Source organism: Impatiens glandulifera, chromosome 9, assembly GCF_907164915.1.
Source record: "Impatiens glandulifera chromosome 9, dImpGla2.1, whole genome shotgun sequence".
Classification (NCBI taxonomy): Eukaryota; Viridiplantae; Streptophyta; class Magnoliopsida; order Ericales; family Balsaminaceae; genus Impatiens; species Impatiens glandulifera.
This window is the reverse complement of record NC_061870.1, coordinates 21,658,840-21,679,139: the sequence shown is the minus strand read 5'-3', so window position 1 is coordinate 21,679,139 and position 20,300 is coordinate 21,658,840. Positions and strand designations below refer to the sequence as shown.

At 34.0% G+C, this 20,300-nt stretch overlaps 1 protein-coding gene across 1 annotated transcript; it reads left to right on the top strand.

Annotated features, from left to right (window-relative positions):
* Positions 1-5,879: 5,879 nt before the first annotated feature.
* On the top strand, positions 5,880-9,972 carry LOC124916571 (kinesin-like protein NACK2). Its single transcript, XM_047457302.1, has 14 exons — positions 5,880-6,009; positions 6,208-6,478; positions 6,555-6,644; positions 6,730-6,830; positions 6,913-7,026; positions 7,094-7,178; positions 7,250-7,317; positions 7,408-7,467; positions 7,558-7,682; positions 7,750-7,948; positions 8,030-8,170; positions 8,239-9,075; positions 9,155-9,480; positions 9,583-9,972. Exons 2-14 carry the CDS (start codon positions 6,220-6,222, stop codon positions 9,911-9,913), a joined length of 2,736 nt encoding a protein of 911 aa, XP_047313258.1. The 5' UTR covers positions 5,880-6,009; positions 6,208-6,219; the 3' UTR covers positions 9,914-9,972.
* Positions 9,973-20,300: the final 10,328 nt, after the last annotated feature.

Sequence of the window (20,300 nt, the reverse complement as noted above, 5' to 3'; positions counted from 1 at the left end):
ATTAGTTTTACATAAACAAATAACTAATAAAATAAGAGGAGAAAAAAAAATCATATCATAAGAGCAAAACTTGAACGTCACTAGTTCTTCTAAAAGACAAATTTATCATTTTAATTTAATTGTGAATTTGAATTCATGACTTTTAGTTTTTAAGTACTTACCATTATTATTTATATTTGATATAAACAATATAGTTAGGCTAAAAAATCCACTTTATTCGGTCATATATATATATATATATATATAATTACAAATCTTTAAATATTATAAAATATATCCAAAAAAGATTATTAATTATAGCAAAAGGTACAGCTGGGGAAATCTAACAATTCTATTGGCCGGTAGTATCACGTGGCAATACAGCGGCATAGGAAGTTAAGTAGGAATTTTATAATACTTGAATGGTTTTTGACCTATGTCATAGATCATCATTATCCACAATATTAATAAATAATGTATAACATTATTACCCAAAATAAATTATTTCATAAATTAAATTAGAACTTACTTCAACTAGGGTACGTGGGTACTCGATGGTCGGGTTCGGGTTCAGGTATTTTAAATCGGGGTCGGGGTCAGAGATTGAGAGTGAAAATGATTACCGATCGGGTTCGAGGTCGGGGTGGGAACTGGGGAGTGTGCAAAACTCAAACCCGATAATCGATACCCAAAATATTAATATTATATATATATATATATTAAAATTTTAATTGACTTTTCAAATTTTACATTAATACGATCATTACAAATTTACATTAAATAAATTAATTAATTAGTTATACCAACACTCAACCCCACTCTATCATGTCATCGTTAATTTAATTTATATTCCACATATCTCTTAATTTTTCATTTCTTTAATAACAAATATTTTATCTCCCTATTCACTTCTTATTTCAATATTAACATCTCTCATCTTTCTTTTTTTTTTCTTTTAATATTTTCTTTAATTTTTGTTAAAATTCTCTTTTATTCTTATTGAAGTTAATGTATGTATATTGTTTAACTTCTACTATACAAGTAAGTAATATTTTCATATGTGTTTTTAATATTTAGTATTTAATATATTTAGAAAAATAATAAATAAAAATTCATATTTTAATCGGGTAATGGGGTACCTGTCGAGTACCGGGTACCCGGCGAATCGGGGATGGGGATAGAAATAAATATACCTGTCGGGTTCGAGGATGAATAATAAAATAAAAATTGGGTTCGGGGATGGGTACTTCACTACCCGGCGGGTAAGGTACCCGTTGTCATCCCTAGCTTCAACTCAAAACGTTTTTAAATTGAATCGAACCGTGACATTTTAGTCTCTTAAGCCGATTCTTAACCCTTGAAAAATTATAGTGGAAAATGAATTAAAAAAATGATATAAACTAAGATAATAAAATTATTTCACCCTAAGAGAATAATTTATAAATTAATTTCGCTTTTTATTTAGCTCTTTTTTAAAATGGTTATGAGTATTTTTATTTGAATTAAGATATTTTGTTTTTCATTGATCCATAATACTTTTTTAATCAAAGAAAAACTAAGAAATGATATAAAAATTAAATTGTGATAGTATTTAACATAAATTATTTTATTACAAATATCAGAAAATCACTTCGGGACTTGTGATAATAAACAAACATTTTTCAAGAAATATGATTATGACATTAATTCAAATAAAATATTAGTTTTAAAAAGTGTCATATAATATGCTTTTATATGCATTTGTAGAAGAAAAAGGATAATTATATGACCTTGTATTGAATTTTTAGTGGATCTAATCTAAGATGGTTTCCTACAAGAGCTGGTTTTGATAAGGTACTTTTTTTAGTTTTTTTTAATTATTTTTTCTTATTTACATTCATATCATTTTGTTTTAAAAGGTTAATGGTTTATTATATAATAATAGTCGTTTACGCATGACGACAATAATAATACAAAAACACAAGTGTTCATCTTGTCACCAAATACACCTAAAACACAACAAAATTAACCATCTAAAAGTAACAATGAAAACATAAACCAAAATACATAACAAACATACCTAACATAAAGTTTAGAGTTAACGAGTTCAAAGGTTCTCAAAAATATCAATAAGTTTACCGACTGTCTCCATCGATTTTCTAAAAAACTCTCTTGTATCGTCATAATAATATCATTATGGAGTTAACACACTTGTTGACCGTGATTACTGAAAGTCCTATGATTTTTTTCAAACCAAATAGTCCACTAAAAATTAACCGGGATACAGTCTTATCGACTCAATTTAACCGAACTCACAATAAGTATCAAAATATCTCAACATTCTTATATTCTAACCATCCAATTATTTAATTTATCAATTAAAATATCATATATTCTTATTTTACTTTTATAAAATTTAAATTTTAAATATAAAAAAATATATATATATTTTAATAAAGTTCAGTCTCCAACATAATAATTAATCTAAGATATTCTTACCATAAAAGCTGGATCCATTCTCTCTCCCTCACACATAGGCACATGCATGTAATTTATTTGGATAGAATTACTTGTTTGGTGTAATTATCTCATTAAATTATTCAAATAATGTCAATTACTTTTATGGACACAATCATGCAATCAAATCATCTTAATATGTGTGATAAACATAATAAAAAAAATTCTACAACAAATTTTAACTTCAAATAAACATTTCAATCAATCAAAGAATCTCAAATGAATATCCTTTAAAAAAAAATCAATTATAGAATCAAAGGCATATTCCTAAAAGATTATTAAGCCTAATCCTTAGTCATTTTTCAATCCACTTTCTCCTCCACTATATATTGAGAAACGTCCCATTCATGACAAGCTTATTAATAGAAAATAAAAAAAAAATGGTATTATAATCATTTATTTGAATATATATCCTAGGTTTTCGTAGCGTGTGTTTGAGAGTTAAAATATCATTATTTATTATGAATCTCACATAATTTATTATTTTTTGTTTCCTAAACCTTAGTTACAATCTTTGTTATTTTAAATTTCAACCACTTAATTTATCGAGGTACCATAGTACATTATTTTCATCCTTATATCTTAATCACTATTTAAAAGATTATCTCGGATCTGAAAACTCGAACTCGTGACCTATGAATCATGTCGGTAAGGAATCATATTATCCTTCTCTAACAATTATGCTTTCAAATAGAAAATCCAAACAAAATAACTCATAACTCAAGCAACTTGCAAGTTGTTTCTTTTCAACTTAGGGTATGGTTTATATGATTTAAAACATTTCAACATTATTAGATAAAAATAAATTGTCTAATTGATCATGATAACTTTTGAACTAATAGAATTGGGTCATCATCAATTGTCTAAATTGATCCGATCATGATAGTTTCTTAACTATTAGAGTTGGGTCATCATCAATTGTCTAAATTCATCAACTAATTACTAATTATAGTTAGTTATCTATTAAAGATAGCTTAACAAGTAAGCTAAATTAATATATATATTTTAATAATTGAGTAATTGAAAAAGGTATGAAATAGCTCCCTAAACTTTATTTAAAGACGTAAATAAGCCTCTAGATGTCTTTAGAAATTCCAAAATAACCTAAACATTATAAAATGGTACAAATCATCCACATCAAAATAACTTATGTTTATAGTTTTCATTAAACAGTTTATATTAACTCTTGAAATTACAAGTTGAGAATGATTTGTACAGTTGGGACAATAAGATTGATGTTTTGTTATGATTTATAAGATTGTGGGTTATTTCGTATTTTTTTAAAAAGGTTTAAGGATTGTTTCACAAATTTGTTCAAACTCTAATGGCAATTCTTATCTTAAAAGGATAAATAGTTCCATAATCATTTTTGGAAACAAACAAGGACATTGTTTGATTGAAATTTTAGCTCATTACATCCTTCATCATTGCAAATATATGAAGTTCTTGACATTTCCTTTCATGGAAAATAGGTAATGGAGAATGAGCTGTAAAAATCTCAGAGCTTGTTTGATATATAGTTTTTTTTGAAAAAAAAATTAATATAAAATTAATATAATATAAATTAGAGTAATTTAAGTGTATTGACAAAACAACGAGTGGCTCAATGTGCTAAGAAACTAGCGTTAACAAGTTAAAAAAGATCCATGAGTTTACCGATCGTCCACCGATTTCTCGAAGAGGCCTCCCCGATTGGCATCATAATAATAGCGTTATGGATTAAACATATCGATCGACTGATCACTAAATGTTCCAATTTTCCTATGGCCAAAATTTATCTAGAATGATATATTTTTCAACCGCAATATTTCCTCTTTCGAATAATCGAACTTTTTCATATTCGTCTAATTAGCTTAAAACAAAATGTGAACTACAATGAAGTTACAAGGCTATAATTCAGATTGACAATTATCTTGAAGTCATTTATATGCTAATTAGTCATTTTAGAGATATGAGTGAGAATAATGTTCACTAACTCTTCTGCCTATTTACATATATTAAAAAAGTTTTAGATAAATAAATTTCATTTTATTTAAATTTTATGTGACCGTAATAATCTTATCTTCCAGCCCAGAATATATTTACTATTCCTATAACTTATTTCAAACTAAAATATGATTATTTTTTTTTGAGATTGAGCTCAATTTGGACTATAAAACATCAATATACATTTTCTTGATTTTTTTTTTAAGTATTTCGGTCCGAATGTTGATTAATATTTTCAAACACAATTGAATTACACATCTATTCATAAATTTATTTAGAAAAAATAAAAGAAAAAAAAAACTTGATATAATTATAAGTCACATTTACCAATTAACTTTATTTAATACAAACTTAATTTAATATTTTTAAAAAAATATTATTAAATTATGTAAGATTTAGAAGAAGGAAGTGAATATACTAGATCACTACATTTACTCCCATATGGAATATATATTCTAACTTTTTATTAAAAATAGGAAGTGATACATACTATGTTGGGCCTATTAGAATAACAATTTGGATCAGACCAATTCTAACAATAACCCAAACTCTCAATTTCTTTATCTCATAGATTATACTTAGAATTAACAAGATTTAAACATAAATAGCTAAATTTAAATATATATATATATACAAGCATAACATTGATGCAGACTACCCAGAATCGAAAATGGGATGAGTTTGAAAAAAAATTATGATAAACTTAAAAAAATAACGATAAAATTTTAGATAAAATAAGTGAAAAAGATAAAAAATAAAAAAAAATAAAAAAAATAAAGGGTAATATCACATTTGTATCATAAATAAATTATTATTTTTCGGGGTGGACTTCGTCCCACCCAAGTCCCTATATAATTCCGTCCATATATGCATTCATAATCAGTTCAAATTGCAAAGATATAAGACTTAATTAATTATTAATCATCACATTTCAACCATCAAAAAAATTAATGGTAAATGAATTCTAATAATTGGATTTGGTGAATTTAGGATGATTAAATTTTAATTGTTAATATACTAAATTATCAAATTTATCCTTGATAGAAAATAATTTCCAATCCCACTAGTTTGTTTAATGATAAGAAATAAACTGGTTATCAATTAAAATGAATTAAACAAAATGAAGAGAAATGACTATTTCAAACATTAAACTATAGATAATGAGATATTTTTTTATTAAATGTATAAAAACAAATTATTGGAAATTTCAAATTTATTTCTAAAAAAGTATTATTAAAAATAGTTATTTAAATTTATTAATAATAAAATGAGATAAAGGCGCGAATATAGTGAAAGTGAGGCTCCAAATTATTTTTTATTTGTCAAAATAGGCTCCCAATTGAATTGTTCCACGGGTGACGATAGCAAAGTAGCCGTTACAATCAAATACTAAAAAAAAAAAAAAAAAAAAATTGTTCATCTAGTCCAACCTCCCGTTAATCTTTCTCTCTCTCTCGTCGTGGATCGAAACCCTACAGTCATAAGAGTAAAATCTTCCAGGAAATGAGCAAATCGTAATCACTTTCCATTCTTGCTTCAATTTCTCAGGTGGGTTTTTGTTCTTTCCTTCTTCTTGGATTCTTCTTCTTCTTCTTCCAGATTTTCGATTTCATTTCCTTAAGATTCTTGACTTGATATTGCAAATGATTTTGAAGTTGAAGTTGAAGATGAATCTTGTTGTTTCTACTTGCATTTGAACCAAGTTAATAACTAATTGCTCTTTCTTCTGCTTTCAAAAATCTGCAGTTTCTACAAAATATGATGAAAATGGGACATGTAACCGCCGGAAATCCAATGACACCGGCGCCAGCATCTAAGATTCAGAAATTAACTCCTTTTTCTTCTCCATATGGTTCGGCTGCAAGTAAAGAGAAGATTCTTGTTACAGTTCGACTTAGACCTTTGAACCCTAAAGAACAAGCAGCTTATGATTTAATTGCATGGGAATGTGCTGATGATCAAACCATCATTTCAAGGAATCTGAATCACGAAAGACCTTCTGGAAGTTATACTTTTGGTGGGTTTCTTAACTGCTCTGCAAATCTGATTTAGCTCAAACTGAAATCACTTAAAAAAAATTCATTTCTTTGCAGATCGAGTTTTTGATTCAGCTGATTCAACAGACAAGGTGTATGAGGATGGTGCTAGGGATGTTACCCTTTCTGCTTTAAAGGGGATTAATGGTAAAAAAAAAACTCAAATGAATTCAATTGATTGAAATTGCTATGATATGATATGATATGATATGGGTTTGTTTTTGTATTGTAGCTACAATATTTGCTTATGGACAGACTGGAAGTGGGAAGACATTCACAATGTCTGGCATAACTGAAAATGCAATCAAAGACATCTATGAACACATCGACAATGTAAGTTATTGGATTGGATTTGGTAACTTTTTTGTAGTTTGGTTTTGTTTAGTCTGGATTGGTTGAAATTGATGAATTGCAGACACCCGGGAGAGAATTTGTAATAAGATTTTCTGCTTTGGAGATTTACAATGAGGCAGTAGTTGATCTATTGAATCGAGGATCAGGGTCTCTTCGTCTTCTGTATCATCCCGAGGTAGATGATGAAATCTTCAAACATTGTTCTATCTGATCATTTTCTAAAGAGGCTATATGTTTTGCAGAAAGGGACTTTTGTGGTAGACAAACTGACAGAAATTGATGTAAAGGATATTCATCATTTGAGACAATTGATTAGTGTATGCGAAGGTAATAATAATAATAATAGAAAGCTTTCGTGTTTATCGAAAGTTCATGAATTGAACTCGTATAATTTGCAGCCCAGAGACAGGTTGGAGAAACAGCTTTAAATGATAAAAGTTCAAGATCACATCAGATTATCAGACTGGTATTGTTTTTTTTCAAATAATCATACCAAAACTCTATCTTAACAATCTATGAGCATTGCATAATTGTTTATGGTTTTGTTCGATATAAGACCATCGAGAGCAGTTTGTCGGAGAAATCAGGCTCGGTGAAATCTTTCTTAGCCAGTCTGGTAAGCATTCTCCTTCCCAAAATGAAATCAATGAATGTTGCTGCTTTTTTATAATGTTTGAACTTATTCGATATTTGCGAATTTTCGCAGAACCTTGTTGATCTGGCTGGGAGTGAACGCGCATCACAAACGAAGTCCAATGGTGCTAGATTGAAAGAGGGGAGTCATATTAACCGTAGCTTATTGACATTGACAACAGTAATCAGAAAGCTAAGGTCAGTTTTCGCTTTTTTCCGGGTGATTCGAAGAATTTCTACGAATTTTTAACTGTTTTTTGTGCAGTGGGGGGCAGAGGAATAATCATATACCGTATAGAGATTCAAATTTGACGAGAATATTGCAGCATTCACTTGGTGGGAATGCTCGAACGGCTATAATTTGCACTATGAGTCCTGCATTAAGCCACGTTGAACAATCGAGAAACACTCTTTCATTCGCTACCAGCGCTAAGGAAGTGACGAACAATGCTCGAGTCAACATGGTACCTTAAAAAGATCAAACTTTTCATAGTTGTTTTTAGTCTCTTTTGTTGATTCTTTACCAAATTATGTATAATTTTCAGGTGGTTGAACAGAAACAATTAGTGAATCATTTGCAGAAGGAAGTTGCTCGGCTTGAAGCCGAGTTACAAACTCCTAAACGACTATCTTCCTCATCGTGTTTGAGGACTTTAATCATCGAAAAAGACTTGAAGATTCAGGAGGTTTAGTTTTAGTATAATTTGTTTTAAATTTTTGTCAATATCTTCTGAATTTGGATACAATCTGGCAGATGGAGAAGGAGATTAGTGAGCTTAAAGGGCAGTTGAAAATGTCAAGAACGAAAACGAATGATGAACATCATGTCCTGCCGAAGAAACGACTTTCCTTTTCTGGAAAGAAAACGGTTAGGGAATCAGCAAATGCATCAATTCTAGTCCATGAAATCAGGAAGCTTGAATTGCTTCAAAGGCAGCTCGGAGAAGAAGCTAATCAGGCTCTTGAAGTACTTCAGACAGAGTTTGCATTGAACAAAAACGGTAGTCGAGACGCAACCAATACAATAGCGAAACTTTTAGCCGAGATTAAGGAAATGAAAGTCATGGTTCCTCCAGACGAAGAAGAAATGGATATCGATAAAACGAGGAATCTTAAGGAAGAAATAACTCGGCTTAACCAACAAGGTAGAAACATTGTTTCATTGGAAGCAAAACTCGAGAATGTCCAACGTTCCATCGATAAGTTGGTCGGTTGTCTTCCAGAGGAAACACTGCAAAATTCAAAAAACGCCACTAATCCGTTGAAGAAAAAGAAGATCCTCCCGTTTTCATTGAGCAACACACCGAGTTTATTACTCTCCCCTTGCTCTCCTTCGTCATCCACACGACAAACTGCCAATTCTGGAATCGAAAATCAAAGCCCGGTTATTAATAAGGCTGATGATGCTGCTGCTGCTACTCCTATGAAAAACGCGAATCAAACTAGTGGGAACTCAGTAAATGTGAAGAAAATTGAGAAGATGTTCAAGAGAGCAACAGAGGAGAATATTAGGAGCATAAAATCATACGTGACTGGATTGAAGGAACGAGTGGCGAAGCTTCAGTACCAAAAACAGCTTCTTGTTCTTCAGGTGGGACATAAAAAAAACATACTTTTATTGTTTTGTTTTGAAAATTCCATTATTATTGACTGTTGATGATTGTATATAGGTGTTGGAGATGGAGACAAACGAGGATGAAGAAGATGATGAATCGAATAAAACCGACCAATGTTCTTCTCCTTCGATGTCTGTGGTTCAATTGCAGCCTTCGTTTGAGGATCAAAGGAGACAGATAATTATGTTGTGGCATTTATGTCATGTTTCTCTTATTCATAGAACACAATTCTATTTGTTATTCAGAGGAGATAACGACGATCAGATTTATCTGGAAGTTGAACTTCGAAGATTGACGTGGTTAGAACATCAGTTAGCTGAGGTTGGAAATGCTAGCCCCGCGCTTTTGAGTGATGAACCGGCAACCTCTGTTTCATCGAGGTAATACTAATAATTTTAGTAATGTTTGGTTAGATTAGATTAGATTAGATTCGAGTTTAATTGGATTGTTTTGTTTTGTTTGTGTTTATGGTGGGGGTGTAGTATTAAGGCTTTGAAACAAGAACGGGAGTATTTGGCGAAGAAGGTGAGTTCGAAGCTTACGATGGAAGAACGAGAGATGATTTATTTGAAATGGGAAGTTCCAATGGAGGGAAAACAGAGGAGAAGGATGCAATTGGTGAATAAGTTGTGGACAGATCCTTTGAACATGAAACATGTTAAGGAAAGTGCTGAAGTTGTGGCGAAATTGGTCGGATTTTGTGAATCGGGCGAAAGGGTTTCGAAGGAAATGTTTGAACTTAATTTTGTTAATCATGGTGATAGGAAGACATGGATGGGATGGAATTTGATCTCAAATTTCTTGCATTTGTAGAAAACAGTTATGAACTTAAGGAAAACTGTTTTTTTTTTGTAATGGAATAGATAAATTTGATGTTATTCTTCCAATTCTGTTTTATTGTTCAATGTAAATACATTGACCAAAGGTAATTCTTTATTTTTTTTTACCTTAGTAAGTTTATGTATTTCATACTATTTTTATTTCGTAGTGAAATGATCACCTATGAACAACAAACGACCAATTGACCGCTAAACTAAATATGATGTTGAACCGAACAAAATACAATAGAAATCACAAAAATTTGAAACGAAAAATTTGATCTGACTAAACATGATTTCGAACTGATTAAAATTGAGACAAAAAATCGATCAAATTAAATATTATGTCGAACTGAACAAAACAAATGCCAATTATAAAAATATGAGACCAAAATTCGATCCGACTAAATGTGATGTCGAACCGAACAAAACACAATATTAAATAAGTTGGAGTGAAGCTGAATTTGAACGGATAAATGTTATTAAATTTATTAATATATACATAATTAAAAGTGATTAAGTGATTGAAGAATGCTTTTGACATTAAGAGCAAACAAACACGGAACAACATTGCATTTTACATGTGATATGGCGAGGTCCGACCTTAATTTCAGATAAACGAATTGCATTTCTCATATCATTTGGATTGGATTGGTGCAAAAACACTTCAAATTTTGGATGGAGACAGGCATGAATGTGGCAAAGATGAACAACCAGAATGAAGTGTTGAAACTGCTTGAAAAATAACAAGAATTTGTAAGTTAATAAAACATTGAATGATTTTCTTTTTTAATACATAAATGAATCATGGTTGTGACGTATCATGTTAGTTCTCCTCGTTCAACAAAAATACATAAATGAATAATAAGATAATTAAATATTATTGTAGATACCGTTATAACATGGAAATTTTGAAGAAATGACCCTAATAATGACATCATTTTGGGGAATGACCCAGATTTTGCAAAAGACTCCTTCGAACGAAAATACTCCTTTAAAGACTTAGAATTAGAGTTTTATAACATGTTTCTCAAATAACACACATTTAGAGATTTTAATACGAATTCACTGCATCTATGTTTTAAAGTGATGGAGCAGATAACTTGAGTAACTTAAAATATGAAACAAGGAAGTAAGTGAGTGGATGAGAAAGAACTAACCTAGAACGAGATACATATAAAATGTGGCCTTTGATAGCCATAAGCAAAGGCTTTTGAGAATCGGATCCATCGTACCTTCTCGATAACATCACCCATTTGAACGGAATCCCGAAGAGCGTAGGCGTTCTCATGCTGGACGGATAAAGTTTGACGAAATGAGAGGGGAAATTGGACGAAATGACCCTAAAAATAGGGCTATTTGCCTCCGTGGTCGGCAGAAAACTGAAATTGATCTGATGACCACTTAATTTTTTTTTGACGAAATTACCCTTTTCGCGTAACGCGAAGGGACTTCGCGTTTCGCGAAGTGAGACGCTGTGAAAAGTCCAGAATACCCTTACTATATAATATAATCCGGCTATCTTTTTTTCATTTCTTTTCTTCCCTTCTCTTTCTTCCCTTCCGCTTTTCTCCTCCTTCTCTCTAATCTCGCCGACGACGGAGTTAAACGGCGACACTCAATGAGCTCCACGACGAGCACAAGCACTGTAACTCTTGGTAAATTTATGTATTTCAAGTTTATTGTTGTTCATTTATGCATTTTCGAATCACTGTGTTGTTTAGGGTTTCATCTGATGGTACTTCCCGTTTCGCGAAGTACTTCCCGTTTCGCGAAGTACTTCCCGTTTCGCGAAGGGTTTCCATTTCACAGTATTAATTATCCCGTTTCCATTTTTTCTTGCAGCCGAAGTTTTCGTTTTCTATAATGGAGAGTGGAAAGCTGATGCTAATGGAATATGGTATTTTGATGCCTCTTCAATCAAAACATTGGATTTACCCCAAAGTACTCGTTATGCTGAATTAATTGATAAACTCCATGAAAGACTTCAAGTGCAGAAATCTACGTATGATTTAGTACTGCAAGTGAAGTATGATATTCCGAATATCACAAATCCTAAACCCGTTTTTATTAAAGATGATGAGGATCTGAACATATATTTATCACGCTTGATTTTGGGTCGAACTGTGTCACCATTGTGTGTGTCTATAGTAGAGAAGTCACAATTTACTAAAGAAAAGATACCACACTTACCTACCCAACTCAAGAAAGTATTCTCCCACAATTTACTCAGAAAATTGTACCATAAGCTTTACCCTCGGAGGTCTTTGTTGAAAATAATGAAGAAGATGATGAATCGAATAAAACCGACCAATGTTCTTCTCCTTCGATGTCTGTGGTTCAATTGCAGCCTTCGTTTGAGGATCAAAGGAGACAGATAATTATGTTGTGGCATTTATGTCATGTTTCTCTTATTCATAGAACACAATTCTATTTGTTATTCAGAGGAGATAACGACGATCAGATTTATCTGGAAGTTGAACTTCGAAGATTGACGTGGTTAGAACATCAGTTAGCTGAGGTTGGAAATGCTAGCCCCGCGCTTTTGAGTGATGAACCGGCAACCTCTGTTTCATCGAGGTAATACTAATAATTTTAGTAATGTTTGGTTAGATTAGATTAGATTAGATTCGAGTTTAATTGGATTGTTTTGTTTTGTTTGTGTTTATGGTGGGGGTGTAGTATTAAGGCTTTGAAACAAGAACGGGAGTATTTGGCGAAGAAGGTGAGTTCGAAGCTTACGATGGAAGAACGAGAGATGATTTATTTGAAATGGGAAGTTCCAATGGAGGGAAAACAGAGGAGAAGGATGCAATTGGTGAATAAGTTGTGGACAGATCCTTTGAACATGAAACATGTTAAGGAAAGTGCTGAAGTTGTGGCGAAATTGGTCGGATTTTGTGAATCGGGCGAAAGGGTTTCGAAGGAAATGTTTGAACTTAATTTTGTTAATCATGGTGATAGGAAGACATGGATGGGATGGAATTTGATCTCAAATTTCTTGCATTTGTAGAAAACAGTTATGAACTTAAGGAAAACTGTTTTTTTTTTTGTAATGGAATAGATAAATTTGATGTTATTCTTCCAATTCTGTTTTATTGTTCAATGTAAATACATTGACCAAAGGTAATTCTTTATTTTTTTTTACCTTAGTAAGTTTATGTATTTCATACTATTTTTATTTCGTAGTGAAATGATCACCTATGAACAACAAACGACCAATTGACCGCTAAACTAAATATGATGTTGAACCGAACAAAATACAATAGAAATCACAAAAATTTGAAACGAAAAATTTGATCTGACTAAACATGATTTCGAACTGATTAAAATTGAGACAAAAAATCGATCAAATTAAATATTATGTCGAACTGAACAAAACAAATGCCAATTATAAAAATATGAGACCAAAATTCGATCCGACTAAATGTGATGTCGAACCGAACAAAACACAATATTAAATAAGTTGGAGTGAAGCTGAATTTGAACGGATAAATGTTATTAAATTTATTAATATATACATAATTAAAAGTGATTAAGTGATTGAAGAATGCTTTTGACATTAAGAGCAAACAAACACGGAACAACATTGCATTTTACATGTGATATGGCGAGGTCCGACCTTAATTTCAGATAAACGAATTGCATTTCTCATATCATTTGGATTGGATTGGTGCAAAAACACTTCAAATTTTGGATGGAGACAGGCATGAATGTGGCAAAGATGAACAACCAGAATGAAGTGTTGAAACTGCTTGAAAAATAACAAGAATTTGTAAGTTAATAAAACATTGAATGATTTTCTTTTTTAATACATAAATGAATCATGGTTGTGACGTATCATGTTAGTTCTCCTCGTTCAACAAAAATACATAAATGAATAATAAGATAATTAAATATTATTGTAGATACCGTTATAACATGGAAATTTTGAAGAAATGACCCTAATAATGACATCATTTTGGGGAATGACCCAGATTTTGCAAAAGACTCCTTCGAACGAAAATACTCCTTTAAAGACTTAGAATTAGAGTTTTATAACATGTTTCTCAAATAACACACATTTAGAGATTTTAATACGAATTCACTGCATCTATGTTTTAAAGTGATGGAGCAGATAACTTGAGTAACTTAAAATATGAAACAAGGAAGTAAGTGAGTGGATGAGAAAGAACTAACCTAGAACGAGATACATATAAAATGTGGCCTTTGATAGCCATAAGCAAAGGCTTTTGAGAATCGGATCCATCGTACCTTCTCGATAACATCACCCATTTGAACGGAATCCCGAAGAGCGTAGGCGTTCTCATGCTGGACGGATAAAGTTTGACGAAATGAGAGGGGAAATTGGACGAAATGACCCTAAAAATAGGGCTATTTGCCTCCGTGGTCGGCAGAAAACTGAAATTGATCTGATGACCACTTAATTTTTTTTTGACGAAATTACCCTTTTCGCGTAACGCGAAGGGACTTCGCGTTTCGCGAAGTGAGACGCTGTGAAAAGTCCAGAATACCCTTACTATATAATATAATCCGGCTATCTTTTTTTCATTTCTTTTCTTCCCTTCTCTTTCTTCCCTTCCGCTTTTCTCCTCCTTCTCTCTAATCTCGCCGACGACGGAGTTAAACGGCGACACTCAATGAGCTCCACGACGAGCACAAGCACTGTAACTCTTGGTAAATTTATGTATTTCAAGTTTATTGTTGTTCATTTATGCATTTTCGAATCACTGTGTTGTTTAGGGTTTCATCTGATGGTACTTCCCGTTTCGCGAAGTACTTCCCGTTTCGCGAAGTACTTCCCGTTTCGCGAAGGGTTTCCATTTCACAGTATTAATTATCCCGTTTCCATTTTTTCTTGCAGCCGAAGTTTTCGTTTTCTATAATGGAGAGTGGAAAGCTGATGCTAATGGAATATGGTATTTTGATGCCTCTTCAATCAAAACATTGGATTTACCCCAAAGTACTCGTTATGCTGAATTAATTGATAAACTCCATGAAAGACTTCAAGTGCAGAAATCTACGTATGATTTAGTACTGCAAGTGAAGTATGATATTCCGAATATCACAAATCCTAAACCCGTTTTTATTAAAGATGATGAGGATCTGAACATATATTTATCACGCTTGATTTTGGGTCGAACTGTGTCACCATTGTGTGTGTCTATAGTAGAGAAGTCACAATTTACTAAAGAAAAGATACCACACTTACCTACCCAACTCAAGAAAGTATTCTCCCACAATTTACTCAGAAAATTGTACCATAAGCTTTACCCTCGGAGGTCTTTGTTGAAAATAATGAAGCCGGAGATAACTCTTTGCCTCACATCCCACTTACTCAGGACTTGCATGCATCGATACCTACACCACATAGTGCGAGTAGAGCATCAACGGGTACACCTACTAGTGCAAGAAGATCATCATTGGGTACACCATGTAGTGCAAGAAGATCATCATTTGGTACACCATCGACAGACATATCACCGACAGACATATCACCGACAGACCCCTCATTTGCGTTGGCGTTAACTACTGAAACCGTATTGGAAGTCGGTGCCTTGTTTGAAAATAAAAAAGAACTACAACTGATGCTATATAAATATGCGATGACTAATCATTTTGAATTCAAGGTGGAGAAGTCAAGAAAACATCTTTGGTATGTGAAATGTTTGGATGAGAAATGCAAGTGGAGATTGCGTGCCGTGAAAAGTAAATTATCTGAGATGTTTGAGATCCGGAAATTCGACCAACAACACTCATGCTCAGTTCTATCGAGGCTAGAGAAAAAAATGCAAACACCAGCATGGGTTATTGGGCAGTGCGTGAAGAGTAAGTATATGGACCATCACCATAATCACTTGCCTAAGAAAATAATTGAAGACATGCAGACAACTTATGGGATAAATTTGACTTATAATAAGGCTTGGAGGGCTAGGGAAATGGCATTAGTGGCGGTACGAGGAACGATTGAGGATTCATATGAAAAGTTACCCTCATACCTTTACATGTTGGAGAAGCATAATCCTGGTACCATAACAGACATCCAAACAGACGAGGTCGGGCACTTCAAGTATATGTTCATGTCCCTAGGCCTCTCTATTCGGGGTTTCAAAGCCTTTTGTCGTCCCGTATTGTGTGTTGATGCCAGTTTTCTTAAGCACAAGGTGGGAGGTCAACTATTGGTGGCTATTGCATTAGATGCTAATGAACAATTATATCCTGTCGCATTCGGAGTTGTTGATTCAGAGAATAATAACTCTTGGACTTATTTTATGCAAAAATTGAGAGAAGCAATTGGATTAGTTGATGATCTCGTCTTCGTATCCGATATACACCCAAGCATCGCCAATGCCTTATGTGCTGTTTTTCCAGAAGCATACCACGGTGCGTGCACATATCACATAAAGATGAATATCAACGCGAAATTCAAAACTGATAAATGTCATATGTAGTTTGATATGGCTTCTCGTGCGTACACTATCCACGAATTCAATCGTTTTTTGACAAGATAAGGGTTAAAGATCATAGGATTGCTGCCTATTTGGAAGAAATTGGATTTCAAAGATGGAGTAGAGCATTTTTCCCCGGTAAGCGATACAATCAACTAACAAGCAATTATGCTGAGAGTTTTAATAGTCAGAGCAGGGAAGCCAGAAAGTACCCCATTTCCTCAATGGCCGAGTATTTAAGATTGACAATACAAGGTTGGTTTAATGAGAGAAGAGAAAGAGCGTCCAACCACCGAGAAGTGTTATCTCCAACATATGAAAAGTTATTACGTGAGGGATTCGAGAAGGCTAGATTCTATACAGTATCATCGCTTAACCGATTCGAGTTTTATGTGCATGACAATCAGTCTCATTTTAAAGTCAGTTTGAAAGACATGAACTGCACTTGTAGGGTATTTGAAGTTTCTGGTCTTCCTTGTACTCATGCAATGGCTGCTGCCCGTCACCGCAATTTGGTTTGTTATGACTTTTGTTCAAGGTATTATTCAGCTCACATGTTCAATCTATTTAACCAATTGTTTAATCGTTTTATTTTCCATTCTTACAGGTATTACACAACTGAATCTTGGATGAATGCATATGCGGAGACATGTTACCCTGCTGGTGATGAAGACGATTGAGATATTCCCGAAATGATCAAGGAACGCGTATGTCTAAAACCACCTGTCAAGGTTAAGAAAGGGCGCCCACAAACAAAGCGTAGGTCATCTCAAGGTGAGGTACGTAAGGCTCCGAGACGATGCAGCTCATGTGGTGGACTAGGACATAATAGGGCCACATGCAAAGCAATCATGCCTGCACCATCTACTGCAAAAGCATCATCATTTAAGCATCATGACTCATCTTCTCAACAGCACGAGCTATCATCTCAACAATATGAGCCTTTAGATTGATTGGGATAAGTTGTATAAGTGTTTTAGATAAGTTGTATTATGTTTTGGATAAGTTGTATTATGTTTTGGATAAGTTGTATTATGTTTTGGATAAGTTGTATTATGTTTTCGGATAAGTTGTTAATCGAATAAGTTATACTCGGATAAGTTGTACTCGGATAAGTGTTAATCGGATAAGTTGTAATCTGTTTGTTGTATCTAGTTTATCTGTGTACTGAAGGAGTACTTAACGCTTCGTTAATCGCAAGTAAACACACTCTTTGTCTGATCATTGGTGGCTACATCTTTCAACCAATTCTGTAATTGAACCAACAACTCATCATCAAATTTTTGAAGGGGATTGATAGTTAATGGATCATTCGTCTTTGGCTGTTTTGACAAAGAAAGGTTGGTGTAGTCTTCATCTTTCTTCTGCTTCCTCACTCTTTTTTTGGGAACTACTCCTTTAGGTGGAGTGTTGTATAATTGGAAATCATCATCATCGTTCTCATCCTTCCCATCCCTCGAATCCTTCCCATCCTTCCCATCCGTGGCATCCTTCTCAACCTTGACCTTGAGTTTAACCTTTCCATCCTTGGCTTTCTTCTCAACCTTCTCAACCTTGACCTTATCCTTCTTTTTCTCAATTATTTCTTGCATCATATCGGAGAGAAACATCTCCCCACCATCCACCTTCACATCAGTCTCAATCTCCCCAACATGCACCTTCACCTTCACATCAGTCTCAATCTCACCACCATCCACCTTGACATCATTCTCAATCTCACCACCATCCACCTTCACATGAGTCTCAATCTCCCCACCATCCACCTCAACATTATTCTCAGTCTCCTCCACCTGCAAAAATAGAACAACAGTGTGGTCAACGTTTACTTCCCGAAACATTTGACTTCGCTAATCAAAACTTACCTCAGTTTTATCCTCCACCTTCACACTCTCCTCCTCCACCTTCCCATCCTTCATCTCCATTTCATTCGTCTTCATCTCCTCCACCTTCCCATCCTTCATCTCCATCTCATTTGTATTCATCTCCTCCACCTTCCCATCCTTCATCTCCATCTCATTCGTCTTCATCTCCTCCACCTTCCCATCCTGCAAAAAGAAAACAACAGTGTGGTCAGAGTTTACTTCCCGAAACAACATTTGACTTCACTAAGTAAAACTTACCTCAGTTTTATCCTCCACCTTCTCACTCTCCTCCTCCACCTTCCCATCCTTCATCTCCTCCACATTCCCTTCCTGCAAAAATAAAACAACAGTGTGGTCAGTTATGAACAACAAAAGATAAGTACTTAACGAAGCGTTAAATACTTAACGAAGCGTTAAGTACTTAACGAAGCGTTAAGTACTTAACGAAGCGTTAAGTATTAAACACAGCGTTAAGTACTAAACAAAACGATAAGTTTCTTTATTACCTCAGTCTTGCCCTTTTTTCCAATTTGCTCTTCTTCTTCTTCCTCTCCTCCTCCATACTATCTAATTTGCCTATTAACGTGACCATCCTTTGGTTGGATTTGGCTAATAACTGTTCGCACATATTAACAACCAACTTTTTCATATAAGCCTTGTGATGTGTTTGAGTTTCTTCGTAAGCTGTTTTCATCTCTTTGAGCTCCTCCTTCACCTCTTTGATGAACTCCTCCTTCAGCGCTTTTACCTCCTCTTTCAGCTCTTCACATTTACATCCAACAGAAGATGTTGGAGGTAATCCAGGACTAGTAGCGAATGGGGGACTAGGAATGTTGGCAGGACTAGATTCATAAGCAAGCTTCCTCTTTAGGTTTACTGCTTCTTTGAGATTAACCACAGCCTTTCTCTTCCGGGTGTTTGGTTTGGAAGTAGGTTCTTCATGTTCATCCTCAGGCTCAGGTTCACTTTCCGATTCATCATAATCCTCCTTCACTAACTTCCCTTCTGTAAATCCCTCAAAAAATTCATCAGTTGACTCATCTATTTGTTCAAAGTCCTCACCATTGTATAACCTCTTCTCCATGGAGGACTCTTCCATCTCAGTCAGATCCGTTGTCTCCAGGGCAGACTTTATCTCGATCAAGGTGTTCTTCCTGTTGGAATGATAGACTAACAACCTTGGGCGTAGAGGATCATTAAGCTCATTCTTTCTAGCAAATTTAGAGACAAAACCTTTGATGACCTCATATGTCCACACTTGAAATGCCAGTGCAAACCCATAAATGTTATAAGCAAAAGGAGCATAAGGATCAATACTCTTTTTCTTCTTCTTATAATATTTGTGACTGAGATGTCTCATGTTCTTGTTCAAACCCTTGAGGGTGGCTCTAAAGGTCACCTTCCCCCAAGGAAATCGGAGGAAACTTTCCTCGTCTTCGACCATGTGGAGGATTTTTGCAAATACCACCCTCCTTGGGTCAAATGAAAATAGGTACTGGCAAATCAGGCATACCAGCCCCATCTTCCAGGCATCTTCCTTATCTCTACATTTCAAAAAAGCAGTCTCCAACTCTTGCATTACTACACTCGTCTTCCCTTTAAAATATTTTACCAACAGAGGTGGACAACCTCGGCATTGTTCTTCGTTCACCTCAGGAAACCTTCCGAAGTTTAGGCCCGTCACCAAGGCGTACTCTTTCATACCAAACACAAGTTCTTGCCCATTGATATTGAAAGTTATCTCCTTGGAGTTTGAGGTTACCCTCCTAAGCAACATGTGATGTACAATAGTTTCTGAGAACTACAACACTGGCGCAGAGACTATATATCTGAATTGGGTATTGTACACCTTCTCCACAAGATTCATTTCCTCAAACTTCATAACAATCTTCTTCAGGCAGAGGGCGCTTTTCCAAGATATCCGTCCAGGAAAATCAGGAACGGTGGTTTCTACCATCTACAAAAGGAACAACAACAAAAATGTAAGAACAAATACATAAACCACCGCAAACGTTAAGTACTTAACGAAGCGTTAAGTACTTAGCGAAGCGTTAAGTACTTAGCGAAGCGT

Bases quoted from the DNA above. Each gene is read 5' to 3' on its own strand.
- LOC124916571 (XM_047457302.1), top strand. From the start codon at position 6,220: ATGATGAAAATGGGACATGTAACCGCCGGAAATCCAATGACACCGGCG. The intron at 7,027-7,093 runs GTAGATGATGAA...TATGTTTTGCAG, and splicing joins GTCTTCTGTATCATCCCGAG to AAAGGGACTTTTGTGGTAGA. The intron at 7,949-8,029 runs GTACCTTAAAAA...TATAATTTTCAG, and splicing joins ACAATGCTCGAGTCAACATG to GTGGTTGAACAGAAACAATT.